General features: G+C 42.5%; 4 protein-coding genes and 1 long non-coding RNA gene across 57 annotated transcripts in view; 2 read left to right on the plus strand and 3 right to left on the minus strand.

Moving 5' to 3' along the window:
- The window catches only part of LOC127942507 (uncharacterized), an 80,579-nt gene extending 74,426 nt beyond the window's left edge, over positions 1-6,153 (plus strand). For 41 of the 48 annotated variants that reach the window (XM_052538251.1, XM_052538231.1, XM_052538252.1 and 38 more), the window contains 8 exons: positions 4,389-4,673; positions 4,743-4,930; positions 4,999-5,096; positions 5,168-5,325; positions 5,399-5,591; positions 5,664-5,811; positions 5,891-5,963; positions 6,042-6,153. In XM_052538251.1, coding sequence (XP_052394211.1) covers positions 4,389-4,673; positions 4,743-4,930; positions 4,999-5,096; positions 5,168-5,325; positions 5,399-5,591; positions 5,664-5,811; positions 5,891-5,963; positions 6,042-6,118 — 1,220 coding nt within the window. In that variant the 3' untranslated portion in view covers positions 6,119-6,153. The remainder of the gene's footprint in view (positions 1-4,388; positions 4,674-4,742; positions 4,931-4,998; positions 5,097-5,167; positions 5,326-5,398; positions 5,592-5,663; positions 5,812-5,890; positions 5,964-6,041) is intronic. The other 7 variants (XM_052538234.1, XM_052538235.1, XM_052538239.1 and 4 more) reach the window with 7 other exon arrangements.
- Positions 897-2,954, minus strand: LOC127942523 (zona pellucida sperm-binding protein 3-like). The gene is made up of 8 exons (XM_052538299.1): positions 2,387-2,954; positions 2,028-2,146; positions 1,841-1,944; positions 1,592-1,769; positions 1,379-1,496; positions 1,217-1,299; positions 1,065-1,156; positions 897-995 (listed from the first exon to the last, which is right to left on the minus strand). The coding sequence occupies exons 1-8, from the start codon at positions 2,918-2,920 to the stop codon at positions 916-918; spliced, it is 1,308 nt and encodes a 435-aa protein (XP_052394259.1). The 5' UTR covers positions 2,921-2,954; the 3' UTR covers positions 897-915.
- LOC127942528 (uncharacterized) lies at positions 4,004-12,385 on the minus strand. Of its 2 annotated transcripts, XR_008149337.1 has the most exons (3): positions 12,237-12,385; positions 4,305-4,430; positions 4,004-4,262 (listed from the first exon to the last, which is right to left on the minus strand). It is a non-coding gene; the product is annotated as an uncharacterized LOC127942528 (long non-coding RNA). The 2 variants fall into 2 exon arrangements; XR_008149338.1 differs by lacking the exon at positions 4,305-4,430 and having other exon boundaries at positions 12,153-12,301.
- LOC127942525 (zona pellucida sperm-binding protein 3-like) lies at positions 8,745-10,832 on the minus strand. The gene is made up of 8 exons (XM_052538302.1): positions 10,235-10,832; positions 9,876-9,994; positions 9,689-9,792; positions 9,440-9,617; positions 9,227-9,344; positions 9,065-9,147; positions 8,913-9,004; positions 8,745-8,843 (listed from the first exon to the last, which is right to left on the minus strand). The coding sequence occupies exons 1-8, from the start codon at positions 10,766-10,768 to the stop codon at positions 8,764-8,766; spliced, it is 1,308 nt and encodes a 435-aa protein (XP_052394262.1). The 5' UTR covers positions 10,769-10,832; the 3' UTR covers positions 8,745-8,763.
- On the plus strand, positions 11,838-13,588 carry LOC127942510 (zona pellucida sperm-binding protein 4-like). Of its 5 annotated transcripts, none has more exons than XM_052538288.1 (6): positions 11,838-12,194; positions 12,363-12,521; positions 12,591-12,778; positions 12,847-12,944; positions 13,016-13,173; positions 13,247-13,588. In XM_052538288.1, the coding sequence occupies exons 1-6, from the start codon at positions 11,873-11,875 to the stop codon at positions 13,552-13,554; spliced, it is 1,233 nt and encodes a 410-aa protein (XP_052394248.1). In that variant the 5' UTR covers positions 11,838-11,872; the 3' UTR covers positions 13,555-13,588. The 5 variants fall into 5 exon arrangements, with proteins under 5 accessions (XP_052394248.1, XP_052394246.1, XP_052394247.1 ...); XM_052538286.1 differs by having other exon boundaries at positions 11,838-12,110; positions 12,195-12,521; XM_052538287.1 differs by having other exon boundaries at positions 11,839-12,194; positions 12,279-12,521.
- Positions 13,589-21,336: the final 7,748 nt, after the last annotated feature.

Consider the following 21,336-nt stretch of genomic DNA (forward strand, 5'->3'; position numbering starts at 1 on the left):
ACAGTCTGACTACTCCGAGGATGCTTTTCTGGACCTTGACAGTGCATTTTACTTGGCAGCCTGTGGGCCAAATCACAAGCCTCCTGGTTTTCATCCAAAATAAGTGGGGTTCCGAAGATGAACGAAGCGCTTATGGGTTCGGAACGACTTGGGGGCAAGTGATGACGATCTTCATTTTGGGGTGGAGTATCCCTTTAGTATTGAAACCGCCCAAGATGTTGCACAAGTGACAAACCAAAAAAGGTCATTCACTGGGAGTCAATTCGTCAATGATTTTTCAGAATTCTAACTGACCTGCTACTGCACAAAAAACCCCTTACGTCAGTACAGGTTCGGCACACCAAATACTAAACTTAAGCGATGCCTGCCGTTTTCCTAAAATGTAAAGCCTATAAATAACCCATCTGAAGGTGGAAAACGTGGTGCCAGTGTTGATACTGGGAGTGCGCTTCTCTTGTACATGGATTTAAAAAGCATGAGAGATGTCAACAAAGAGCATTAGGAAACAAATTTAACTGATCAAACCTATTTGGGGGATGCAAGGGGGAAATTAAACTGCTCATTTGAAGTTACCAACACGAAGAAAATCAAGTTCACTGCATAAGATGCACGCAAAAATCTGCAGTGCTTCAAGGAAGTGGACGTTCACGCAGAACTCTTTTGGCACAAGTGCCAATTAACAGAATTCCCTTTACAGCATCATGGGCAATGTATTCCACCTTTACAGTACTCCTAAAAAAGGGAGCTCACAGCAGGTCCCTTTAAAAAGGTTTATTAACTTCCCTAACGAGAAAAGGGAGCCTTTCCTTCTGGCAAGAGAATAGGTACAGTAGGACTACCCACTTCCTCGCACAAAATCAATTGGTTAAACTAGACAAGAAAAACAGAAACGAGAATAAGTTTGCTCCCCCACATTTATTGAAGACCAGCTAAAGTCTTCTTGTGCTCTTGAACCACTACAGGACCGAGCGAGGCCTTCCCTTCCCACCGAAGGCCTAGAAAAAGCAGACACCAAAGTTAAGTGCTTGAAGGGTCAAAAACCAAGCTTAAAAGCACCTTCCTACCTCCAAAAGGAGAAGCAGCAGTTCCACCATCAGGACCACATGTTGAGTCACAGCAACCACAAACCTGGTTGTTCCCATCAGCAGCAAGCCACCTGCAATACGAAAAATCAGACATGGCACCTTTAATGTATTCGTAAGTGGCATGAACATACCCATTGGCAAAGGAACAGGATTTGTGGAGCGCGTCACTAGGTGCAGAAGCAAGAGTGGCCTTCAGAACACACGTCATGTAGATCTGCAAGAGACACCACGGGTAAGGGGACACAAACCAAAGCAAATGGGAGAGGTCATTCTCCAACACTCATAATACATACAGAAGGACTGGATCCCCCCTGGAACATGAAGGCCTCCAGCTGGAACCGGATTTTGTCTTCCTGGGATCGAGGCATGAAGCGCGAGCTGGAAGCGGTGACCTTGGCATCCACAAGACATCTAAGGAGTAAAAAGTAGTTGTCAGGGACAAAGCGGTTACAAGGAGCAAACTCGAGAACAAGTCAACTCTGCAGCATCTGGTGACATGAACACACCCATGATTCTCAATGAACAAATATCTCGGAAGGGCGTTCACATCAGGTACTTGGGTGGCCACACAGCTGTCCACAAACACACGCAGAGGGACGTGGTTGTATACCTTCACAGATGCCTCAACATTAATAACGTCACCCAGGAAGTAAGAGTTTGAAGGCCTCTCATAGGACCAGTCATCTGCAAGAGGGAAGAACTGCTTAGGCACAGCCTCGTTCAGAAGGCAGAAGGTCTAGAGAAACTGCACAAACCAGTCATGAGCTTCAGGGAGAACACCAAGACTTCTTCACCAGCCTCCGTTGAGGCATAAGGGACCCAAGTTGGCTTCAAGGCACTACTGCTGACATTTTGAAACCTGCAGTTCAAGAAGTGACCAATTAAATGGGCTTCCAGTTCCACCACTGCAAGCAATGCCACAAGTCACAAAAGGTCGCTTACCTTTGATAGTGGCATTGAACTCCAATAACTGCACCACCTGCACGGGTAATCGGAGTGCCAGCAAACGCCTCAGGAGTGTAGGTAAGGGCAAAGGTGTAGACAAGCTCATCCTTGGTCATCTATAGGAGACTGACGTTGTTACCAAGAGGGTTCTCCGAAAAAGAGAACCCATTCCAAAAGGCATCTTAGCAAGTCATGCCATAACACTTGGTTACCCGAGTAAGCAGTTATTAAGAGTCTTTCCCACTATAAGAGAACCGTCCCATGGATGGTTCCCTGAATCTAGAACGTCGATACCAAAACAAGGGCCCCATTTTTAGTAGGGTTCAATAAATCTAGTAACACTTAACAGCTCTTACCATCAAGACACTGTTGCAGTCCTGCAGTTCATTCTCAAAGAAGAGCACCTTAGAGCCTGGGACCAAACCGACAACAGGACATCCTCCCAGAGTCAGACCAGATGGCTGGATCAGTTCACCATTGCTAAACAAGTCCTGCTGTACCTCCACATGAATCCGGTTCTCACCGCATTGAATAGCTACACTACTGGGGGTCACAGGTTGCCTCAAATGGAAATCCACCGCCATCTCACTCAGCACTTCTGGAACAATGGGAAACCTCCAGTCCAAAGGCTTCACTGGACCCTGCAACACCTGCTTCTCCTGAAGACCAAGAGGCTCTTGTGCAAATCCTCTGTAGTCGAGACTCTGAAACAGAGAGGCCTTCTGCAAAGTGTTCCCGAGCACTTGAGAAGAAACAGGCACTCTGGAAGCTGGATATGATTGATGCTTCTTGCTTTTTGGACTTTGACTGGAACTCAAACTTCCAATAGCATTCTTCAGATCAAACACCACAAGCACAACCAGCACTAACAGACATTGCAAAAGACCCATCCTGACAAACGTTAACACAATACCCACCAGTGCTCGTCTTTGCCATTAAGTACAGCTTTGAATTTAAGCGGCTCCTCCCCTTTCAGCTTGATTGATTACCTTTGGACCTCCAAAGGTCTCTGGGCCTGTAATTAACAAATGAGAACGTTCTGGAATGTCACTAGCCAATGGAAGGCTTGATAAGGATCTGAGATTTTCATCTACACTTATTCACAATTTTACAATTAAAGTTTGAAAGTGTGTTTATGATAGACAAAGAATGTCATTAAAAAAGCGCCTGATATGACTCAAATAATAGAGAATATTCATAAAAATCTCTCTCTCTCTTTTTTAAAGAGTTTTTAGTTTATCATTGGAAAAGATTTGGAAAAATGTAGAATTACATCACTTGCTCCCCAGTGAATGGGTGGCATCAAAACGAAAGTCCAAAGAGCTATTATAAATATCAAAATAATCCACAAGTAATTCACATCAATTACGGTCTTGTGAAGGGAAAGGTTGTCTGTTTATAAGAAACAAATCCATCGTTGAGAAATTCAAATGATTGCTTCCGGCCAAAATATGATCTCATAATCCCAACTAAAGGTGCCATAGAATGCATTGATACAATATTTTAAATTAGATCTACATAAAAAGGTACGTGGCTTGGGTATGGGCAAAAATTCTCTGGAACGGTTTTACATGTCCGTTTACAACCCTGGGATTTGTCCCTAGAATTATTTGGAAGGGTCATGAACAATAATGTTGAGCTCTGCTCTGATTGGCTGTTTCACAGCGCAGATCTCTTCTGTCCAGCGTGAACGATGGCGAGATTAGGCATCCAACCTGATATGTTTGAGCCTGTATCAGACGAAGATAAAGATTTGGAAAGAATGTTTAGCGTCCGCGTGAACGAGTCTTGAGAGAGTTGTCAGTGAAGATGTGGACACAGCCTCTGTGTTGCTTTTATACGCGTTTTCTCTCAATAAGAATTGAATCTCGAGATCCAATGAGAATCACCCAGTTGTCAATGAAGAGGGAGGGACTATCGTTAATTAGCTGGAACCTGTAGAATACAAAAAGACCAAAGGGCAATAGCTTCACTTTGTGTTTAGCTGTTGAACAATGGCTGGAAGTTGGTGTTTGGCTCAGATTTTGGTGGTCTGTGCTTTCTGTCATGCTGTCCCACAGTGGAGTCAATCGCTTCAGAATGCTCAAGCTCTGATGATCCAGCAAACTGACCAGCAGTTTCAGCTCCAGAAGCCAGTTCAACAGCTAACTAACCAGCAGTTTCCACCTCAGAAACCAGTTCAACAGCTAACTAACCAGCAGTTTCTGTTTCAGAAGCCAGTTCCACAACAACCTAAGCCGCAGTTTCCGTTTCAGAAGCCAGTTCCACAACAACCTAAGCCGCAGTTTCCGTTTCAGAAGCCAGTTCCACAACAACCTAAGCCGCAGTTTCCGTTTCAGAAGCCAGTTCCACAACAACCTAAGCCGCAGTTTCCGCTTCAGAAGCCAGTTCCACAACAACCTAAGCCGCAGTTTCCGCTTCAGAAGCCAGTTCCACAACAACCTAAGCCGCAGTTCCCTCTTCAGAAGCCAGTTCCACAACAACCTAAGCCGCAGTTTCCGCTTCAGAAGCCAGTTCAACTTGATAAATGTGCTGTAGCTGATTCTGAGCAGATCCAATGCGGTCTACCTGGGATCAGTGGTGCTGCGTGTGAAGCTATCAACTGCTGCTTTAACGGACAGCAGTGTTTCTATGGGAGGGCAGGTAAGCGTTCTCCATCTTATTCTGTTCGTGTTAAACCGTTTCTCTGAATTTAACCTGCTCTTGTTCTAGTGACTGTCCAGTGTATTAGAGATGGTCAGTTTGTGGTAGTGGTGTCTCGAGACGTTACCTTGCCTCGACTGAGTCTGGATTCGGTTCAACTACTGGGTGGAAACGACCCACCTTGTGCTCCTGTGGGGTCTACACCTTCCTTTGCTATATACCAGTTCCCTGTGACCGCATGTGGCACGAGCGTGATGGTTAGCAGCTGCTACTGGTTTTATTCTGCATCGCTTGGACTGGATGCTGACACCGTTTCTATTGACAGGAGGACGGTGGATATGTGGTGTATGAAAACCGAATGACCTCATCGTATGAAGTGGGGATTGGACCATATGGTTCCATCACAAGGGACAGTCATTTTGAGTAGGTGATCCATGACTTGGTGTGACCACTAATCCCTGATAAATGCTACAAGCTCGCTGTGTGTCGTCCAGGTTTCTCTTCCAGTGTAGATATTCGGGAACTTCTGTGGAAGCTCTGGTTGTGGAGGTCAACTCCGTTCCTCCACCTCCACCAGTAGCCGCTCCTGGACCTCTCAGGGTGGAGCTCAGACTGGCCAATGGCCAATGTGTCACCAAAGGCTGTGCTGAAGGTAAGGTCTTGTCCTGTGTCTGCCTAAAGCCTTTCAAACTGGAGTCCGGTTAAACCCCAGTGTTGTTCCTCAGGGGATGAGGCCTACACGTCCTACTACAGTGACGCTGATTATCCCATCACAAAAGTCCTGCGAGAGCCTGTGTATGTTGAGGTGCACATTATGGAGAGGACTGACCCCAACATTGTCCTGATGCTGGGACGTTGTTGGACTACTTCAACCCCCAGTCCACTCAGTCTCCCCCAGTGGGACCTTCTGATCGACGGGTGAGTGTACAGCCAATCTTCATCCTTTTAGTCTGCTGGGAGACCCTTTCTAACCTTCTCCTTTGTCTTCAGATGCCCTTACCAGGACGACCGCTATCTGACCACACTGGTTCCAGTGACTGGATCGTCTGGTCTTCAGTTCCCAACCCACTACAAGCGCTTTGTTGTGAAGATGTTCACATTTGTAGATCCAGCCTCACTGGCTGCTCTGCAGGAAACCGTATGCCCCCCTTTACTTGAACATTTGTGTATTTACTACTTGTGGATTCTATGACTTGAGCCTCTTTCTTCCCTGTCAGGTCTTCATCCACTGCAGTACAGAGGTGTGCCATCCATCATCTGGCTCTTGTGAGCAAAGCTGCACCAGGAAACGTGAGTTCTTGCTTTCTCTCGACAAGAGGAACTGAGCATTTTAGAAGTGCGTTCTCACTTCTAACACTTCTCTTTCAGGAAGAGACACCCGTATCAAGGCTGTCTCTGGGGAGCAGACTGTGGTTTCTAGTGGAGAAGTTACTCTGGTCATGTAAATCTAGTGTTTTTAATAAACCCTGCAGAACCCCGAGGTATCTCTTTGTCTATTGTTTTGGTTCGACAGAATCCGGGATTACGTGCCTCTTCCCAGTTGTTTTTTCCTCGCACCATTAAACCAAGGCATTCCTTTCTCCATCCTCCAGTTGTTAACCTGGGGCAGCACAAGGTTCCCCTATTTTAATTTGTCTTCCAAACGGTAGTTTGGCTCCCGATATTCACAATATAAAGTTATGTGGATTACTTGCGGCTTTTGTTTTAAATCCAGCTCAAGTTTTAAATGGAAATCAATTCTCGACTGTCTTGAAGCAAACACGAAACCGTGTCAATTGTCCTCAACTCAAAGTAATGCTATTAAAGGGATCCTCCTCCCCAAAATGAAAATGGTGTCACTAATCACTTACCCCCGTGTCGTTCCAAACCTGTAGAAACTTCATTCGTCTTTGGAACACAATTGAACCCCTTACTTGTCACCCCCCCATTTTCAGCATGGAGACACGAATGACATGCCCAAAATTAAAAGGTTGCTGCTAAGGAGTCTTTCTTACTAGATACATAATCAACATCGGTTCACACAGCTGACACCTCAAAGTTTACTGTTCAGGAATCAGAATTACTTAGACGGTTATAATAGAGATGTATGTAAGCTCAAACATGTCAGTAAAAATATTAAAAACCTATTTAAAAGTGATGTAGGATATGATTTTAGATACATAATGAAGCTAAAGCCACAAGTCTACTAATACTTCATTTTGACATTTCAGAATATAATCTCACAAAGTGTGAATTTTATGAAACCTTTTCTAAGACCGTGTCATGTGTGTTTTTAGAGAAGGCTAGTAAAATTGATTTATGACTCCTGGAATGCAATTATCTCTTGTTTGGACCGGCAAAACTGCCCCATTCATGATTCTATTGTTGTTACAAAACGAGCCTTTCACACATGGGCCAGGTATGACACAAAATCCTGATTCTTCATTTATCATTATTCCAGTATACATTTACCCCACTATTATCAAAAGCCTTACTATAAAATTACAACAAAACATTTTCTTACAACCTTTGACAAAATGATTACAAAATGCATTATGAAGAAGAACTGCACCTGCTATGTAGCTGCATTAGAGCTAACGTTAGCATCAAGCTACATAAGACTATTCATGAAAATTAACCGATTGTAATAACCTCCTTTTGCGATCACATGTGGAATTTTACTGCTGTAAAAATATGCTATTTATAGCCTTTTACGTCGCTGCACAAGTTAGCATTTCAGATGTACATTTATGTTATAAAAACGCCCAAAATCACATACCATTAACTAACGTAATCGTGTGTTAATTATTTGGATGTTTCATGGGTACAGAGGTTTCTCTGTGTTGTTGTGGTCAGATATCAACACAGATGTGTACAGGAAATGCATCATGGGTAGGATGGGGCGGGATATGATGCACAGTTATGATGGACAAGACACGGGCGAATCCGGTCTCTGTCAGCAGAGAGGTTTGACGTGCTGTGAAAGTAAAACAATCTGGGGCCGGTGACTATCCTTGACAGCAAAGGGGTTAAAGATATTTTGGATGAAAACCGGGAGGCCTGTGACCATCCCATATACTGCCAAGGTCCAGAAAAGCACCATCGGAATTACCCATCTGCCATCAGTGGATGAACCGTAAAGTTAGGAAGCGAGGAGAACATATGCTTGTGGCGCGGCTGACACAGAAGAACGTACACAGTCTGACTACTCCGAGGATGCTTTTCTGGACCTTGACAGTGCATTTTACTTGGCAGCCTGTGGGCCAAATCACAAGCCTCCTGGTTTTCATCCAAAATAAGTGGGGTTCCGAAGATGAACGAAGCGCTTATGGGTTCGGAACGACTTGGGGGCAAGTGATGACGATCTTCATTTTGGGGTGGAGTATCCCTTTAGTATTGAAACCGCCCAAGATGTTGCACAAGTGACAAACCAAAAAAGGTCATTCACTGGGAGTCAATTCGTCAATGATTTTTCAGAATTCTAACTGACCTGCTACTGCACAAAAAACCCCTTACGTCAGTACAGGTTCGGCACACCAAATACTAAACTTAAGCGATGCCTGCCGTTTTCCTAAAATGTAAAGCCTATAAATAACCCATCTGAAGGTGGAAAACGTGGTGCCAGTGTTGATACTGGGAGTGCGCTTCTCTTGTACATGGATTTAAAAAGCATGAGAGATGTCAACAAAGAGCATTAGGAAACAAATTTAACTGATCAAACCTATTTGGGGGATGCAAGGGGGAAATTAAACTGCTCATTTGAAGTTACCAACACGAAGAAAATCAAGTTCACTGCATAAGATGCACGCAAAAATCTGCAGTGCTTCAAGGAAGTGGACGTTCACGCAGAACTCTTTTGGCACAAGTGCCAATTAACAGAATTCCCTTTACAGCATCATGGGCAATGTATTCCACCTTTACAGTACTCCTAAAAAAGGGAGCTCACAGCAGGTCCCTTTAAAAAGGTTTATTAACTTCCCTAACGAGAAAAGGGAGCCTTTCCTTCTGGCAAGAGAATAGGTACAGTAGGACTACCCACTTCCTCGCACAAAATCAATTGGTTAAACTAGACAAGAAAAACAGAAACGAGAATAAGTTTGCTCCCCCACATTTATTGAAGACCAGCTAAAGTCTTCTTGTGCTCTTGAACCACTACAGGACCGAGCGAGGCCTTCCCTTCCCACCGAAGGCCTAGAAAAAGCAGACACCAAAGTTAAGTGCTTGAAGGGTCAAAAACCAAGCTTAAAAGCACCTTCCTACCTCCAAAAGGAGAAGCAGCAGTTCCACCATCAGGACCACATGTTGAGTCACAGCAACCACAAACCTGGTTGTTCCCATCAGCAGCAAGCCACCTGCAATACGAAAAATCAGACATGGCACCTTTAATGTATTCGTAAGTGGCATGAACATACCCATTGGCAAAGGAACAGGATTTGTGGAGCGCGTCACTAGGTGCAGAAGCAAGAGTGGCCTTCAGAACACACGTCATGTAGATCTGCAAGAGACACCACGGGTAAGGGGACACAAACCAAAGCAAATGGGAGAGGTCATTCTCCAACACTCATAATACATACAGAAGGACTGGATCCCCCCTGGAACATGAAGGCCTCCAGCTGGAACCGGATTTTGTCTTCCTGGGATCGAGGCATGAAGCGCGAGCTGGAAGCGGTGACCTTGGCATCCACAAGACATCTAAGGAGTAAAAAGTAGTTGTCAGGGACAAAGCGGTTACAAGGAGCAAACTCGAGAACAAGTCAACTCTGCAGCATCTGGTGACATGAACACACCCATGATTCTCAATGAACAAATATCTCGGAAGGGCGTTCACATCAGGTACTTGGGTGGCCACACAGCTGTCCACAAACACACGCAGAGGGACGTGGTTGTATACCTTCACAGATGCCTCAACATTAATAACGTCACCCAGGAAGTAAGAGTTTGAAGGCCTCTCATAGGACCAGTCATCTGCAAGAGGGAAGAACTGCTTAGGCACAGCCTCGTTCAGAAGGCAGAAGGTCTAGAGAAACTGCACAAACCAGTCATGAGCTTCAGGGAGAACACCAAGACTTCTTCACCAGCCTCCGTTGAGGCATAAGGGACCCAAGTTGGCTTCAAGGCACTACTGCTGACATTTTGAAACCTGCAGTTCAAGAAGTGACCAATTAAATGGGCTTCCAGTTCCACCACTGCAAGCAATGCCACAAGTCACAAAAGGTCGCTTACCTTTGATAGTGGCATTGAACTCCAATAACTGCACCACCTGCACGGGTAATCGGAGTGCCAGCAAACGCCTCAGGAGTGTAGGTAAGGGCAAAGGTGTAGACAAGCTCATCCTTGGTCATCTATAGGAGACTGACGTGGTTACCAAGAGGGTTCTCCGAAAAAGAGAACCCATTCCAAAAGGCATCTTAGCAAGTCATGCCATAACACTTGGTTACCCGAGTAAGCAGTTATTAAGAGTCTTTCCCACTATAAGAGAACCGTCCCATGGATGGTTCCCTGAATCTAGAACGTCGATACCAAAACAAGGGCCCCATTTTTAGTAGGGTTCAATAAATCTAGTAACACTTAACAGCTCTTACCATCAAGACACTGTTGCAGTCCTGCAGTTCATTCTCAAAGAAGAGCACCTTAGAGCCTGGGACCAAACCGACAACAGGACATCCTCCCAGAGTCAGACCAGATGGCTGGATCAGTTCACCATTGCTAAACAAGTCCTGCTGTACCTCCACATGAATCCGGTTCTCACCGCATTGAATAGCTACACTACTGGGGGTCACAGGTTGCCTCAAATGGAAATCCACCGCCATCTCACTCGGCACTTCTGGAACAATGGGAAACCTCCAGTCCAAAGGCTTCACTGGACCCTGCAACACCTGCTTCTCCTGAAGACCAAGAGGCTCTTGTGCAAATCCTCTGTAGTCGAGACTCTGAAACGGAGAGGCCTTCTGCAAAGTGTTCCCGAGCACTTGAGAAGAAACAGGCACTCTGGAAGCTGGATATGATTGATGCTTCTTGCTTTTTGGACTTTGACTGGAACTCAAACTTCCAATAGCATTCTTCAGATCAAACACCACAAGCACAACCAGCACTAACAGACATTGCAAAAGACCCATCCTGACAAACGTTAACACAATACCCACCAGTGCTCGTCTTTGCCATTAAGTACAGCTTTGAATTTAAGCGGCTCCTCCCCTTTCAGCTTGATTGATTACCTTTGGACCTCCAAAGGTCTCTGGGCCTGTAATTAACAAATGAGAACGTTCTGGAATGTCACTAGCCAATGGAAGGCTTGATAAGGATCTGAGATTTTCATCTACACTTATTCACAATTTTACAATTAAAGTTTGAAAGTGTGTTTATGATAGACAAAGAATGTCATTAAAAAAGCGCCTGATATGACTCAAATAATAGAGAATATTCATAAAAATCTCTCTCTCTCTTTTTTAAAGAGTTTTTAGTTTATCATTGGAAAAGATTTGGAAAAATGTAGAATTACATCACTTGCTCCCCAGTGAATGGGTGGCATCAAAACGAAAGTCCAAAGAGCTATTATAAATATCAAAATAATCCACAAGTAATTCACATCAATTACGGTCTTGTGAAGGGAAAGGTTGTCTGTTTATAAGAAACAAATCCATCGTTGAGAAATTCAAATGATTGCTTCCGGCCAAAATATGATCTCATAATCCCAACTAAAGGTGCCATAGAATGCATTGATACAATATTTTAAATGAGATCTACATAAAAAGGTACGTGGCTTGGGTATGGGCAAAAATTCTCTGGAACGGTTTTACATGTCCGTTTACAACCCTGGGATTTGTCCCTAGAATTATTTGGAAGGGTCATGAACAATAATGTTGAGCTCTGCTCTGATTGGCTGTTTCACAGCGCAGATCTCTTCTGTCCAGCGTGAACGATGGCGAGATTAGGCATCCAACCTGATATGTTTGAGCCTGTATCAGACGAAGATAAAGATTTGGAAAGAATGTTTAGCGTCCGCGTGAACGAGTCTTGAGAGAGTTGTCAGTGAAGATGTGGACACAGCCTCTGTGTTGCTTTTATACGCGTTTTCTCTCAATAAGAATTGAATCTCGAGATCCAATGAGAATCACCCAGTTGTCAATGAAGAGGGAGGGACTATCGTTAATTAGCTGGAACCTGTAGAATACAAAAAGACCAAAGGGCAATAGCTTCACTTTGTGTTTAGCTGTTGAACAATGGCTGGAAGTTGGTGTTTGGCTCAGATTTTGGTGGTCTGTGCTTTCTGTCATGCTGTCCCACAGTGGAGTCAATCGCTTCAGAATGCTCAAGCTCTGATGATCCAGCAAACTGACCAGCAGTTTCAGCTCCAGAAGCCAGTTCAACAGCTAACTAACCAGCAGTTTCCACCTCAGAAACCAGTTCAACAGCTAACTAACCAGCAGTTTCTGTTTCAGAAGCCAGTTCCACAACAACCTAAGCCGCAGTTTCCGTTTCAGAAGCCAGTTCCACAACAACCTAAGCCGCAGTTTCCGTTTCAGAAGCCAGTTCCACAACAACCTAAGCCGCAGTTTCCGTTTCAGAAGCCAGTTCCACAACAACCTAAGCCGCAGTTTCCGCTTCAGAAGCCAGTTCCACAACAACCTAAGCCGCAGTTTCCGCTTCAGAAGCCAGTTCCACAACAACCTAAGCCGCAGTTCCCTCTTCAGAAGCCAGTTCCACAACAACCTAAGCCGCAGTTTCCGCTTCAGAAGCCAGTTCAACTTGATAAATGTGCTGTAGCTGATTCTGAGCAGATCCAATGCGGTCTACCTGGGATCAGTGGTGCTGCGTGTGAAGCTATCAACTGCTGCTTTAACGGACAGCAGTGTTTCTATGGGAGGGCAGGTAAGCGTTCTCCATCTTATTCTGTTCGTGTTAAACCGTTTCTCTGAATTTAACCTGCTCTTGTTCTAGTGACTGTCCAGTGTATTAGAGATGGTCAGTTTGTGGTAGTGGTGTCTCGAGACGTTACCTTGCCTCGACTGAGTCTGGATTCGGTTCAACTACTGGGTGGAAACGACCCACCTTGTGCTCCTGTGGGGTCTACACCTTCCTTTGCTATATACCAGTTCCCTGTGACCGCATGTGGCACGAGCGTGATGGTTAGCAGCTGCTACTGGTTTTATTCTGCATAGCTTGGACTGGATGCTGACACCGTTTCTATTGACAGGAGGACGGTGGATATGTGGTGTATGAAAACCGAATGACCTCATCGTATGAAGTGGGGATTGGACCATATGGTTCCATCACAAGGGACAGTCATTTTGAGTAGGTGATCCATGACTTGGTGTGACCACTAATCCCTGATAAATGCTACAAGCTCGCTGTGTGTCGTCCAGGTTTCTCTTCCAGTGTAGATATTCGGGAACTTCTGTGGAAGCTCTGGTTGTGGAGGTCAACTCCGTTCCTCCACCTCCACCAGTAGCCGCTCCTGGACCTCTCAGGGTGGAGCTCAGACTGGCCAATGGCCAATGTGTCACCAAAGGCTGTGCTGAAGGTAAGGTCTTGTCCTGTGTCTGCCTAAAGCCTTTCAAACTGGAGTCCGGTTAAACCCCAGTGTTGTTCCTCAGGGGATGAGGCCTACACGTCCTACTACAGTGACGCTGATTATCCCATCACAAAAGTCCTGCGAGAGCCTGTGTATGTTGAGGTGCACGTTATGGAGAGGACTGACCCCAACATTGACCCGGGGAACAATTGCCGGAACACTTTACCCATGTATTTTCCGGAATCGCAGTGTGATAGGGGCTTTGAACACTACTACAACCATCATCCCATCTGTCCTTTTGCCATTTCAGAGGAACTTTACCTATTGAAGTCTCTTAGGCACAGTGATTATAGTTATGAGATGTTACTCAGTAATTCTGAGATGGTGTGAATGCAGCTATAAATGAACTTTATTGTGAAAAATGCTACAAGTGTACCACATGGTCTTTTAAACTCTTCTAAATTTAATCCCTTCCATCCTTTCTTCTCCTCCTTCCTTCTGGTTTGAGCTGGCCATCACAAGAAAGAATAAAAGATGAGTGTAAGTAGCCCTTGAGCGATACATTCCTCCATGCTCCTATCTTTCTGATGAATGTCTCGCTCTCTCTCCATCTGCAGGACTGTCATTCACAAGCAAGATATGCAAGAGTCATTTAGAATAAAAAGAAAGAGCTGCTTTCTTCTTGCTCTCTGTTGGAGGTGGGGTCCCTTCGAGAACTGTGCTGAGACCTGTCATAGGCCTCGAACACGACTGAATTTTGGCTGATCTCCAAACTCAAGCGTGTAATGACAGTCAGAAGATCTTCTGATGTACCTTTACGGGCCTCCGTTCAACTCATTTTGCATTCCTCTCACTGTTTTCTGAGAGCCTGATTTTGTTTTTGTGAGGATTGGTTGACATTATGGTGGGTATTTAACAACCACCAGTCACACCTAAGTGGTCGCATGGTGTTATGCAGTTGCTAAGAAGTCCTAAGTGTTTTTAGTTCATTGAGATGCAGTTGCAAAAGTGTTCTGAATGTTTTTTTTTCTCTCTCTCTGCTTGCTATGGTATTATGTGGTTGCTAAGGTAGTCCATGAATAGATGTAGATTGTGCAGCATATAATGTTTTTTATTTGCCAAAGTGTGGCTAAGTTGTTTTGAGCTAGTTTTAGCATGTTGCAAAAGGTTTTTGCGTGGTTGCCAAGGTGTTAATGCAAATGCTAAGGTGTTCTTAGGTTGATATATATATATATATATATATATATATATATATATATATATATATATATATATATATATATATATATATATATATATATATATGTATATGTGTGTGTATATATTGTTTGCCCATTGCTATGAATGTTCCAGTTGGTTATGTTGTTCTGAGTGTTGTTTAGCTCAATGCTAAATGTGGTTGCTAGGATGTTTCCTGTTGGATGCCAGAGTGTCATTATTTGGTTGCTATGGTAATCTAAATAGTTTTTATGTTTCTGTTTGGTTAGTTGCCAGGGTGTTACTAACGTCTATGCATTTGCAAAGGATTCAGGGTGGTTTCCAAGATGTTTTAGCAGTTTTACATTAATCGGTATACTGGTAATGGAATGTTCCAGCTGGTCGCCAGGGTGTTGCTACTTTGTTTTGATTATTAGTACAATAAAATGCATTTACTAGAATATTCTGGTTGGTTGTCAGGGTGTCATTATGTGGTTTCTCATGTATTCTAAGTAGTTGTTATGCTTAATGAATAGATTTGAACATTTGAAATGTAAAATGTTGTTGTGCGGTGTTGCTAAGTTGTTCTGAGCTTGTTGCTATTTAGTTGCATGGGGATTCTGGGTAGTTTCCAATGTGCTGGCATTACTAAGGTGTTTTAACTTGTTACAATACAGTTGCAAAAGTATTATTTTGTGATCCTTTGCACACTGTTCTGTGGTTTCAAAGGTATTATGGTTGGTTTCCAGTCTGTGATTAAGCTATTGTTAAAGTGTTCTGATGGATATTTAACATGTTCCTATGCAGTTGCAATGATTTTCTAGATAATTGAAGAATATTGCTAAATGTTGTTCTGAGAGTTGTAGCATATTGCCATGCAGCCAGGGTGTTATGTTGTTGTTGTTGTTCTATTTGGTTGCCAGGGTGTCTTTGTGTGGTTTTTAGCACATTACTATGCAGTTTCATAGTAGTTATCCCTTTTACAATGTCAAGGTTATCATTTCACCTATTCGATTACTACAAGTAATCTAGAGTACAACAAAATAACAGTAGCTAGTTAGCATTACTCTTGGATAGATTTTGATATGAAAGGTTACCTTTTTGGAAATATACAACTGCTTTCCTGTTGAAGGTTTTGTTGTCTTTAATGTTGTTGAGCTTGTTGTAGCTAAATTTGAGGTCAGACTATCCTTGTAGTCTCTATTTGTGCGGTGCTAAAGTTAGGGTATGCATGCAGTATTCATGAATGCTCGTTTTCCATCATGGTGATGGACTACAGTTCTTATATAGCTGCAGAAAGACTGATGAGGGTCGTCTGGTGCTCCAAGACCTCCTCACTGCGAGTGTGTTCATGTGATTTATCATGTAAATGGGTCCATTTGCAATGAAAAGACACATTTAGATAATGAGATTAATTACTTAAAGGGTAAGTTCATCCAAAAATGAAAATTATGTCATTAATAACTCACCCTTATGCTGTTCCAAACATGTAAGACCTCCTTTAATCTTCGGAACACAGTTTAAGATATTTTAGATTTAGTCCAAGAGCTCTCAGTCATTGATGCTGTGTATATAGTATGCTGTCCATGTCCAGAAAGGTAAGAAAAACATCATCAAAGTAGTACATGTGACATCAGAGGGTCCGTTGGAATTTTTTGAAGCGTCGAAAATACATTTTGGTCCAAAAATGGCAAAACGACGACTTTATACAGCATTCAGTATATACAGTATAATAGTCAGTCTTCAGTTCTCTCTTCACAGCAGTTCAGTCAGTGTACTATTTGAGTGCATGCATTACTTCGGGATATTGGTTTGTTTGAACTCAGAGGGAGTGTCAGCCACATTAAAAAAGTGAACAGCTTAAGGCATTTGTGGATTAATGCGTATAAGAGATTCGAATCGTTTAAAACGATTCAGTTCGATTTGGTGAACTGAATGATTCGTTCGCGAACCGGATATCCAGTTTGCTTTGATTTGAACTCTCTCTCACAACAGACACGGAAGAGAAGACAATGCTGAATAAAGTCGTAGTTTTTGCCATTTTTGGACCAAAATGTATTTTCGACACTTCAAAAAATTGCAACGGACCCTCTGATGTCACATGGACTACTTTGATGTTTTTCTTACCTTTCTGGACATGGACAGTAGACCGTACACACAGCTTCAATGGAGGGACTGAGAGCTCTTGGACTAAATCTAAAATATCTTAAACTGTGTTCCAAAGATAAAAGGAGTTCTTACATGTTTGGAACAGCATAAGGGTGAGTTATCCATGACATAATTTTCATTTTTGGATGAACTAACCCTTTAATGATCTTGCTCGTTAGTGTTATCATGTTGTCAGGCACCAGGCACTGTAAGAAGAAAACTATACCAAAAATGTGCTGTTTCAATGGTAAGGTTTTTGGGTGGTTGCCAGGATGTTGCTATGGGGTGGCTGTAGTGTTCAAGGTGATTGTCAGGATATTTATGCGGTTGAAAATGTTTTTGAGCGTTTTTTAGCACATTGCTATGAAGGTCTTATGTTCTGTGGGGTGGTTGCAGGGGCATTGCCGTGTGGTTGCAAATTATTTATTTTTTTTGTTCTCCAAATCACTAACACTAAGTATAAAGAAATAGTATTAGTGATTCTGACCCAAGGCAATCCAGTACACTAATTCTTCTTCTAGAAAAAAAAAAAGATGAATTATTTATCACAGATAGAAAAGGTGTAAATAATGAGGGAAGAACAGATGCTTCACTGGAGGCTTTCAAAGAAAATAACATCACTCGCAGTAATCCGAAAAGAGAGATCAAAGATCAAAGGCTTATGCAGTGTGTGTGTGTGTGTGTGTGTGTGTGTGTGTATGTGGCAAGGCATGCTTGGGGTCAACTTCATTAAAAAGATTTAAATGTGACATCATCAGTTCGTTATGCTGATGACCTGAGCATATTATATGCATAATACAGCGAGATTTTTATAATAAGGTTCTGTATTCTAAGGTTCTGTAAACTATATTAATTATTTGCAAATTCAAGATTTAGATATACGTATTATTGGTTCATATAGTTAGATATAATCAAATTTGTTCAAAATATGTGATGTGGTTTGCTTACGATTATGATTGCTATACAGTATTGTTCAAAATAATAGCAGTACAATGTGACTAACCAGAATAATCAAGGTTTTTCGTATATTTTTTTATTGCTACGTGGCAAACAAGTTACCAGTAGGTTCAGTAGATTCTCAGAAAACAAATGAGACCCAGCATTCATGATATGCACGCTCTTAAGGCTGTGCAATTGGGCAATTAGTTGAATTAGTTGAAAGGGGTGTGTTCAAAAAAATAGCAGTGTGGCATTCAATCACTGAGGTCATCAATTGTGTGAAGAAACAGGTGTGAATCAGGTGGCCCCTATTTAAGGATGAAGCCAACACTTGTTGAACATGCATTTGAAAGCTGAGGAAAATGGGTTGTTCAAGACATTGTTCAGAAGAACAGCCTACTTTGATTAAAAAGTTGATTAGAGAGGGGAAAACCTATAAAGAGGTGCAAAAAATGATAGGCTGTTCAGCTAAAATGATCTCCAATGCCGTAAAATGGAGAGCAAAACCAGAGAGACGTGGAAGAAAACGGAAGACAACCATCAAAATGGATAGAAGAATAACCAGAATGGCAAAGGCTCAGCCAATGATCACCTCCAGGATGATCAAAGACAGTCTGGAGTTACCTGTAAGTACTGTGACAGTTAGAAGACGCCTGTGTGAAGCTAATCTATTTTCAAGAATCCCCCGCAAAGTCCCTCTGTTTAAAAAAAGGCATGTGCAGAAGAGGTTACAATTTGCCAAAGAACACATCAACTGGCCTAAAGAGAAATGGAGGAACATTTTGTGGACTGATGAGAGTAAAATTGTTCTTTTTGGGTCCAAGGGCCACAGGCAGTTTGTGAGACGACCCCCAAACTCTGAATTCAAGCCACAGTACACAGTGAAGACAGTGAAGCATGGAGGTGCAAGCATCATGATATGGGCATGTTTCTCCTACTATGGTGTTGGGCCTATTTATCGCATACCAGGGATCATGGATCAGTTTGCATATGTTAAAATACTTGAAGAGGTCATGTTGCCCTATGCTGAAGAGGACATGCCCTTGAAATGGTTGTTTCAACAAGACAATGACCCAAAACACACTAGTAAACGGGCAAAGTCTTGGTTCCAAACCAACAAAATTAATGTTATGGAGTGGCCAGCCCAATCTCCAGACCTTAATCCAATTGAGAACTTGTGGGGTGATATCAAAAATGCTGTTTCTGAAGCAAAACCAAGAAATGTGAATGAATTGTGGAATGTTGTTAAAGAATCATGGAGTGGAATAACAGCTGAGAGGTGCCACAAGTTGGTTGACTCCATGCCACACAGATGTCAAGCAGTTTTAAAAAACTGTGGTCATACAACTAAATATTAGTTTAGTGATTCACAGGATTGCTAAATCCCAGAAAAAAAAAAATGTTTGTACAAAATAGTTTTGAGTTTGTACAGTCAAAGGTAGACACTGCTATTTTTTTGAACACACCCCTTTCAACTAATTGCCCAATTGCACAGCCTTAAGAGCGTGCATATCATGAATGCTGGGTCTTGTTTGTTTTCTGACAATCTACTGAACCTACTGGTAACTTGTTTGCCACATAGCAATACAAAATATACTAAAAACCTTGATTATTCTGGTTAGTCACATTGTACTGCTATTATTTTGAACAATACTGTATATATATATATATATATATATATATATATATATATATATATATATATATATATATATATATATAATTTTATATAATGTGTGGGGAAGTTTTGGCCTAATGGTTAGAGAGTCTGACTTTGAGTCTCGTACATGCAGCAATTGGTTCAGATGCAAGAACATAAGCAGATCAAATTATCTAATCTATTGTATTATAAACATAATTTTAAAATATAATCAACTGCGGGCGGCAGATCCTTTTCCTATTTGGCGCCTAAACTCTGGAATAACCTACCTATCATTGTTTGGGAGACAGACACACTCTTGCAGTTTAAATCTAGATTAAAGATTTCTCTTTTACCTGGCTTACACATTACATACTAATAGGCTTTTAATATCCAAATCCATTAAAGGATTGTTAGGCTGCATTAATTAGGTAAACTGGAACCGGGAACACTTCCCATAACTCCCGATGTACTTGCTATATCATTAGAAGAATGGTATCTACGCTAATATTAGTCTGTTTCTCTCTTGTTCCGAGGTCACCGTGGCCACCAGATCCAGTCTGTATCCAGATCAGAGGGTCACTGCAGTCGCCCGTATCTAGTATGTATCCAGACCAGATGGTGGAGCAGCACCTAGAAAGGACCTCTACAACCCTTGAAAGACAGCGGAGACCAGGGCAACTAGAGCCACAGATACCATGTAAAGACCTTGTCTCAGAGGACCACCAGGACAAGACCACAGGAAACAGATGATTCTTCTGCACAATCTGACTTTGCTGCAGCCTGGAATTTAACTGCTGGTTTCGTCTGGTCAGAGGAGAACTGGCCCCCCAACTGAGCCTGGTTTCTCCCAAGGTGTTTTTCTCCATTCTGTCACCGATTGATTTTCGGTTCCTTGCCGCTGTCGCCTCTGGCTCGCTTAGTTGTGGTCACATTCATCTACAGCGATATCATTGACTTGATTGCAAATAAATGCACAGACACTATTTAAACTGAACAGAGATGACATCACTGATTTCAATAATGAACTGCCTTTAACTATCATTTTGCATTATTGACACACTGTTTTCCTAATGAATCTTGTTAAGTTGCTTTGACGCAATGTATTTTGTTTAAAGTGCTATATAAATAAAGGTGACTTGACTTAATATTATATAATATAATGGACTTGTGATGTGTATCATCATGCAGGTGCTACTTGTGTATGCATTTGTTTTGTTGTTTACAAATTACGGTGTGTGTGTGTGTGTGTGTGTGTGTGTCCGCACGTAGAGACAATGCTGGAATGTGAGGAATGCAGCTTGCACTTCCTGTGTTTTCATCTTGTCGCTGGTCGCTAGGTACCATTTCCTTTCCAAGAAATGGAAAACACGGGACAAATATCAGCGTAAATACACACACACATGCACTCTCAAACAGGCAACAAACTATTTTTATGGTGAGTTGCAGCACTGTGACCCTCACCATGAAGCTCACAAATGGGGTCACCCATAAATTTGTTTTTCATGTTGACGCGTAACACTCAAGCACTCCCATCAGCTCCGAGTTCCCTAAATGTCTGAGTACACATCCTTCATGCTCACTCATGAAAAATGCCTTTGTCTTCTGCTAAAGGGGATGGAGAAAAGGGAAGCAGATATTTTCATGAGCACAATGTTCCTGTTTTTCTAAACTTGTTATAAATATTTGATGCAGACGGAGCGTGTGTGTGTGCGTTAGATACGGGTGTTGAACAGTAATACCTGCTTTCTGGCGTAACTCTTCTGCAAGTGCTTTTAAATAACCTTTGCTGCTATTGTTTCCACTGTCTTGCTGTTTCTTAGACAACACTGATGACATTTCAGTGTAATCATGTCTTTAAGTCTGGGCTCCAAATCAAAACTACAGAAATGTTTAGTCATTGGTCATAAAGTCATGCTTACTAATTGATTGGGACATATCTATCTATCTGTCTGTCTGTCTATCTATCTATCTATCTATCCTCCGTCTGTCTGTCTGTCTGTGTCTGTCTCCTTTATCTGTCTGTCTGTCTGTCTGTCTGTGTCTGTCTCCTTTATCTGTCTGTCTGTCTCCTTTGACTATCTGTCTGTGTCCTCTATCTCCTCTGATTGTCTCCTCTGTCTGTCTGTCTGTCTGTCTGTGTCTGTCTCCTTTATCTGTCTGTCTGTCTGTCTGTCTGTCTCATCTGTCTGTCTGTCTGTCTCATCTGTCTGTCTGTGTCTGTCTCCTTTATCTATAAGTCTGTCTGT

This window comes from Carassius gibelio, chromosome A22 (genome assembly GCF_023724105.1).
Source record: "Carassius gibelio isolate Cgi1373 ecotype wild population from Czech Republic chromosome A22, carGib1.2-hapl.c, whole genome shotgun sequence".
NCBI lineage: Eukaryota > Metazoa > Chordata > Actinopteri > Cypriniformes > Cyprinidae > Carassius > Carassius gibelio.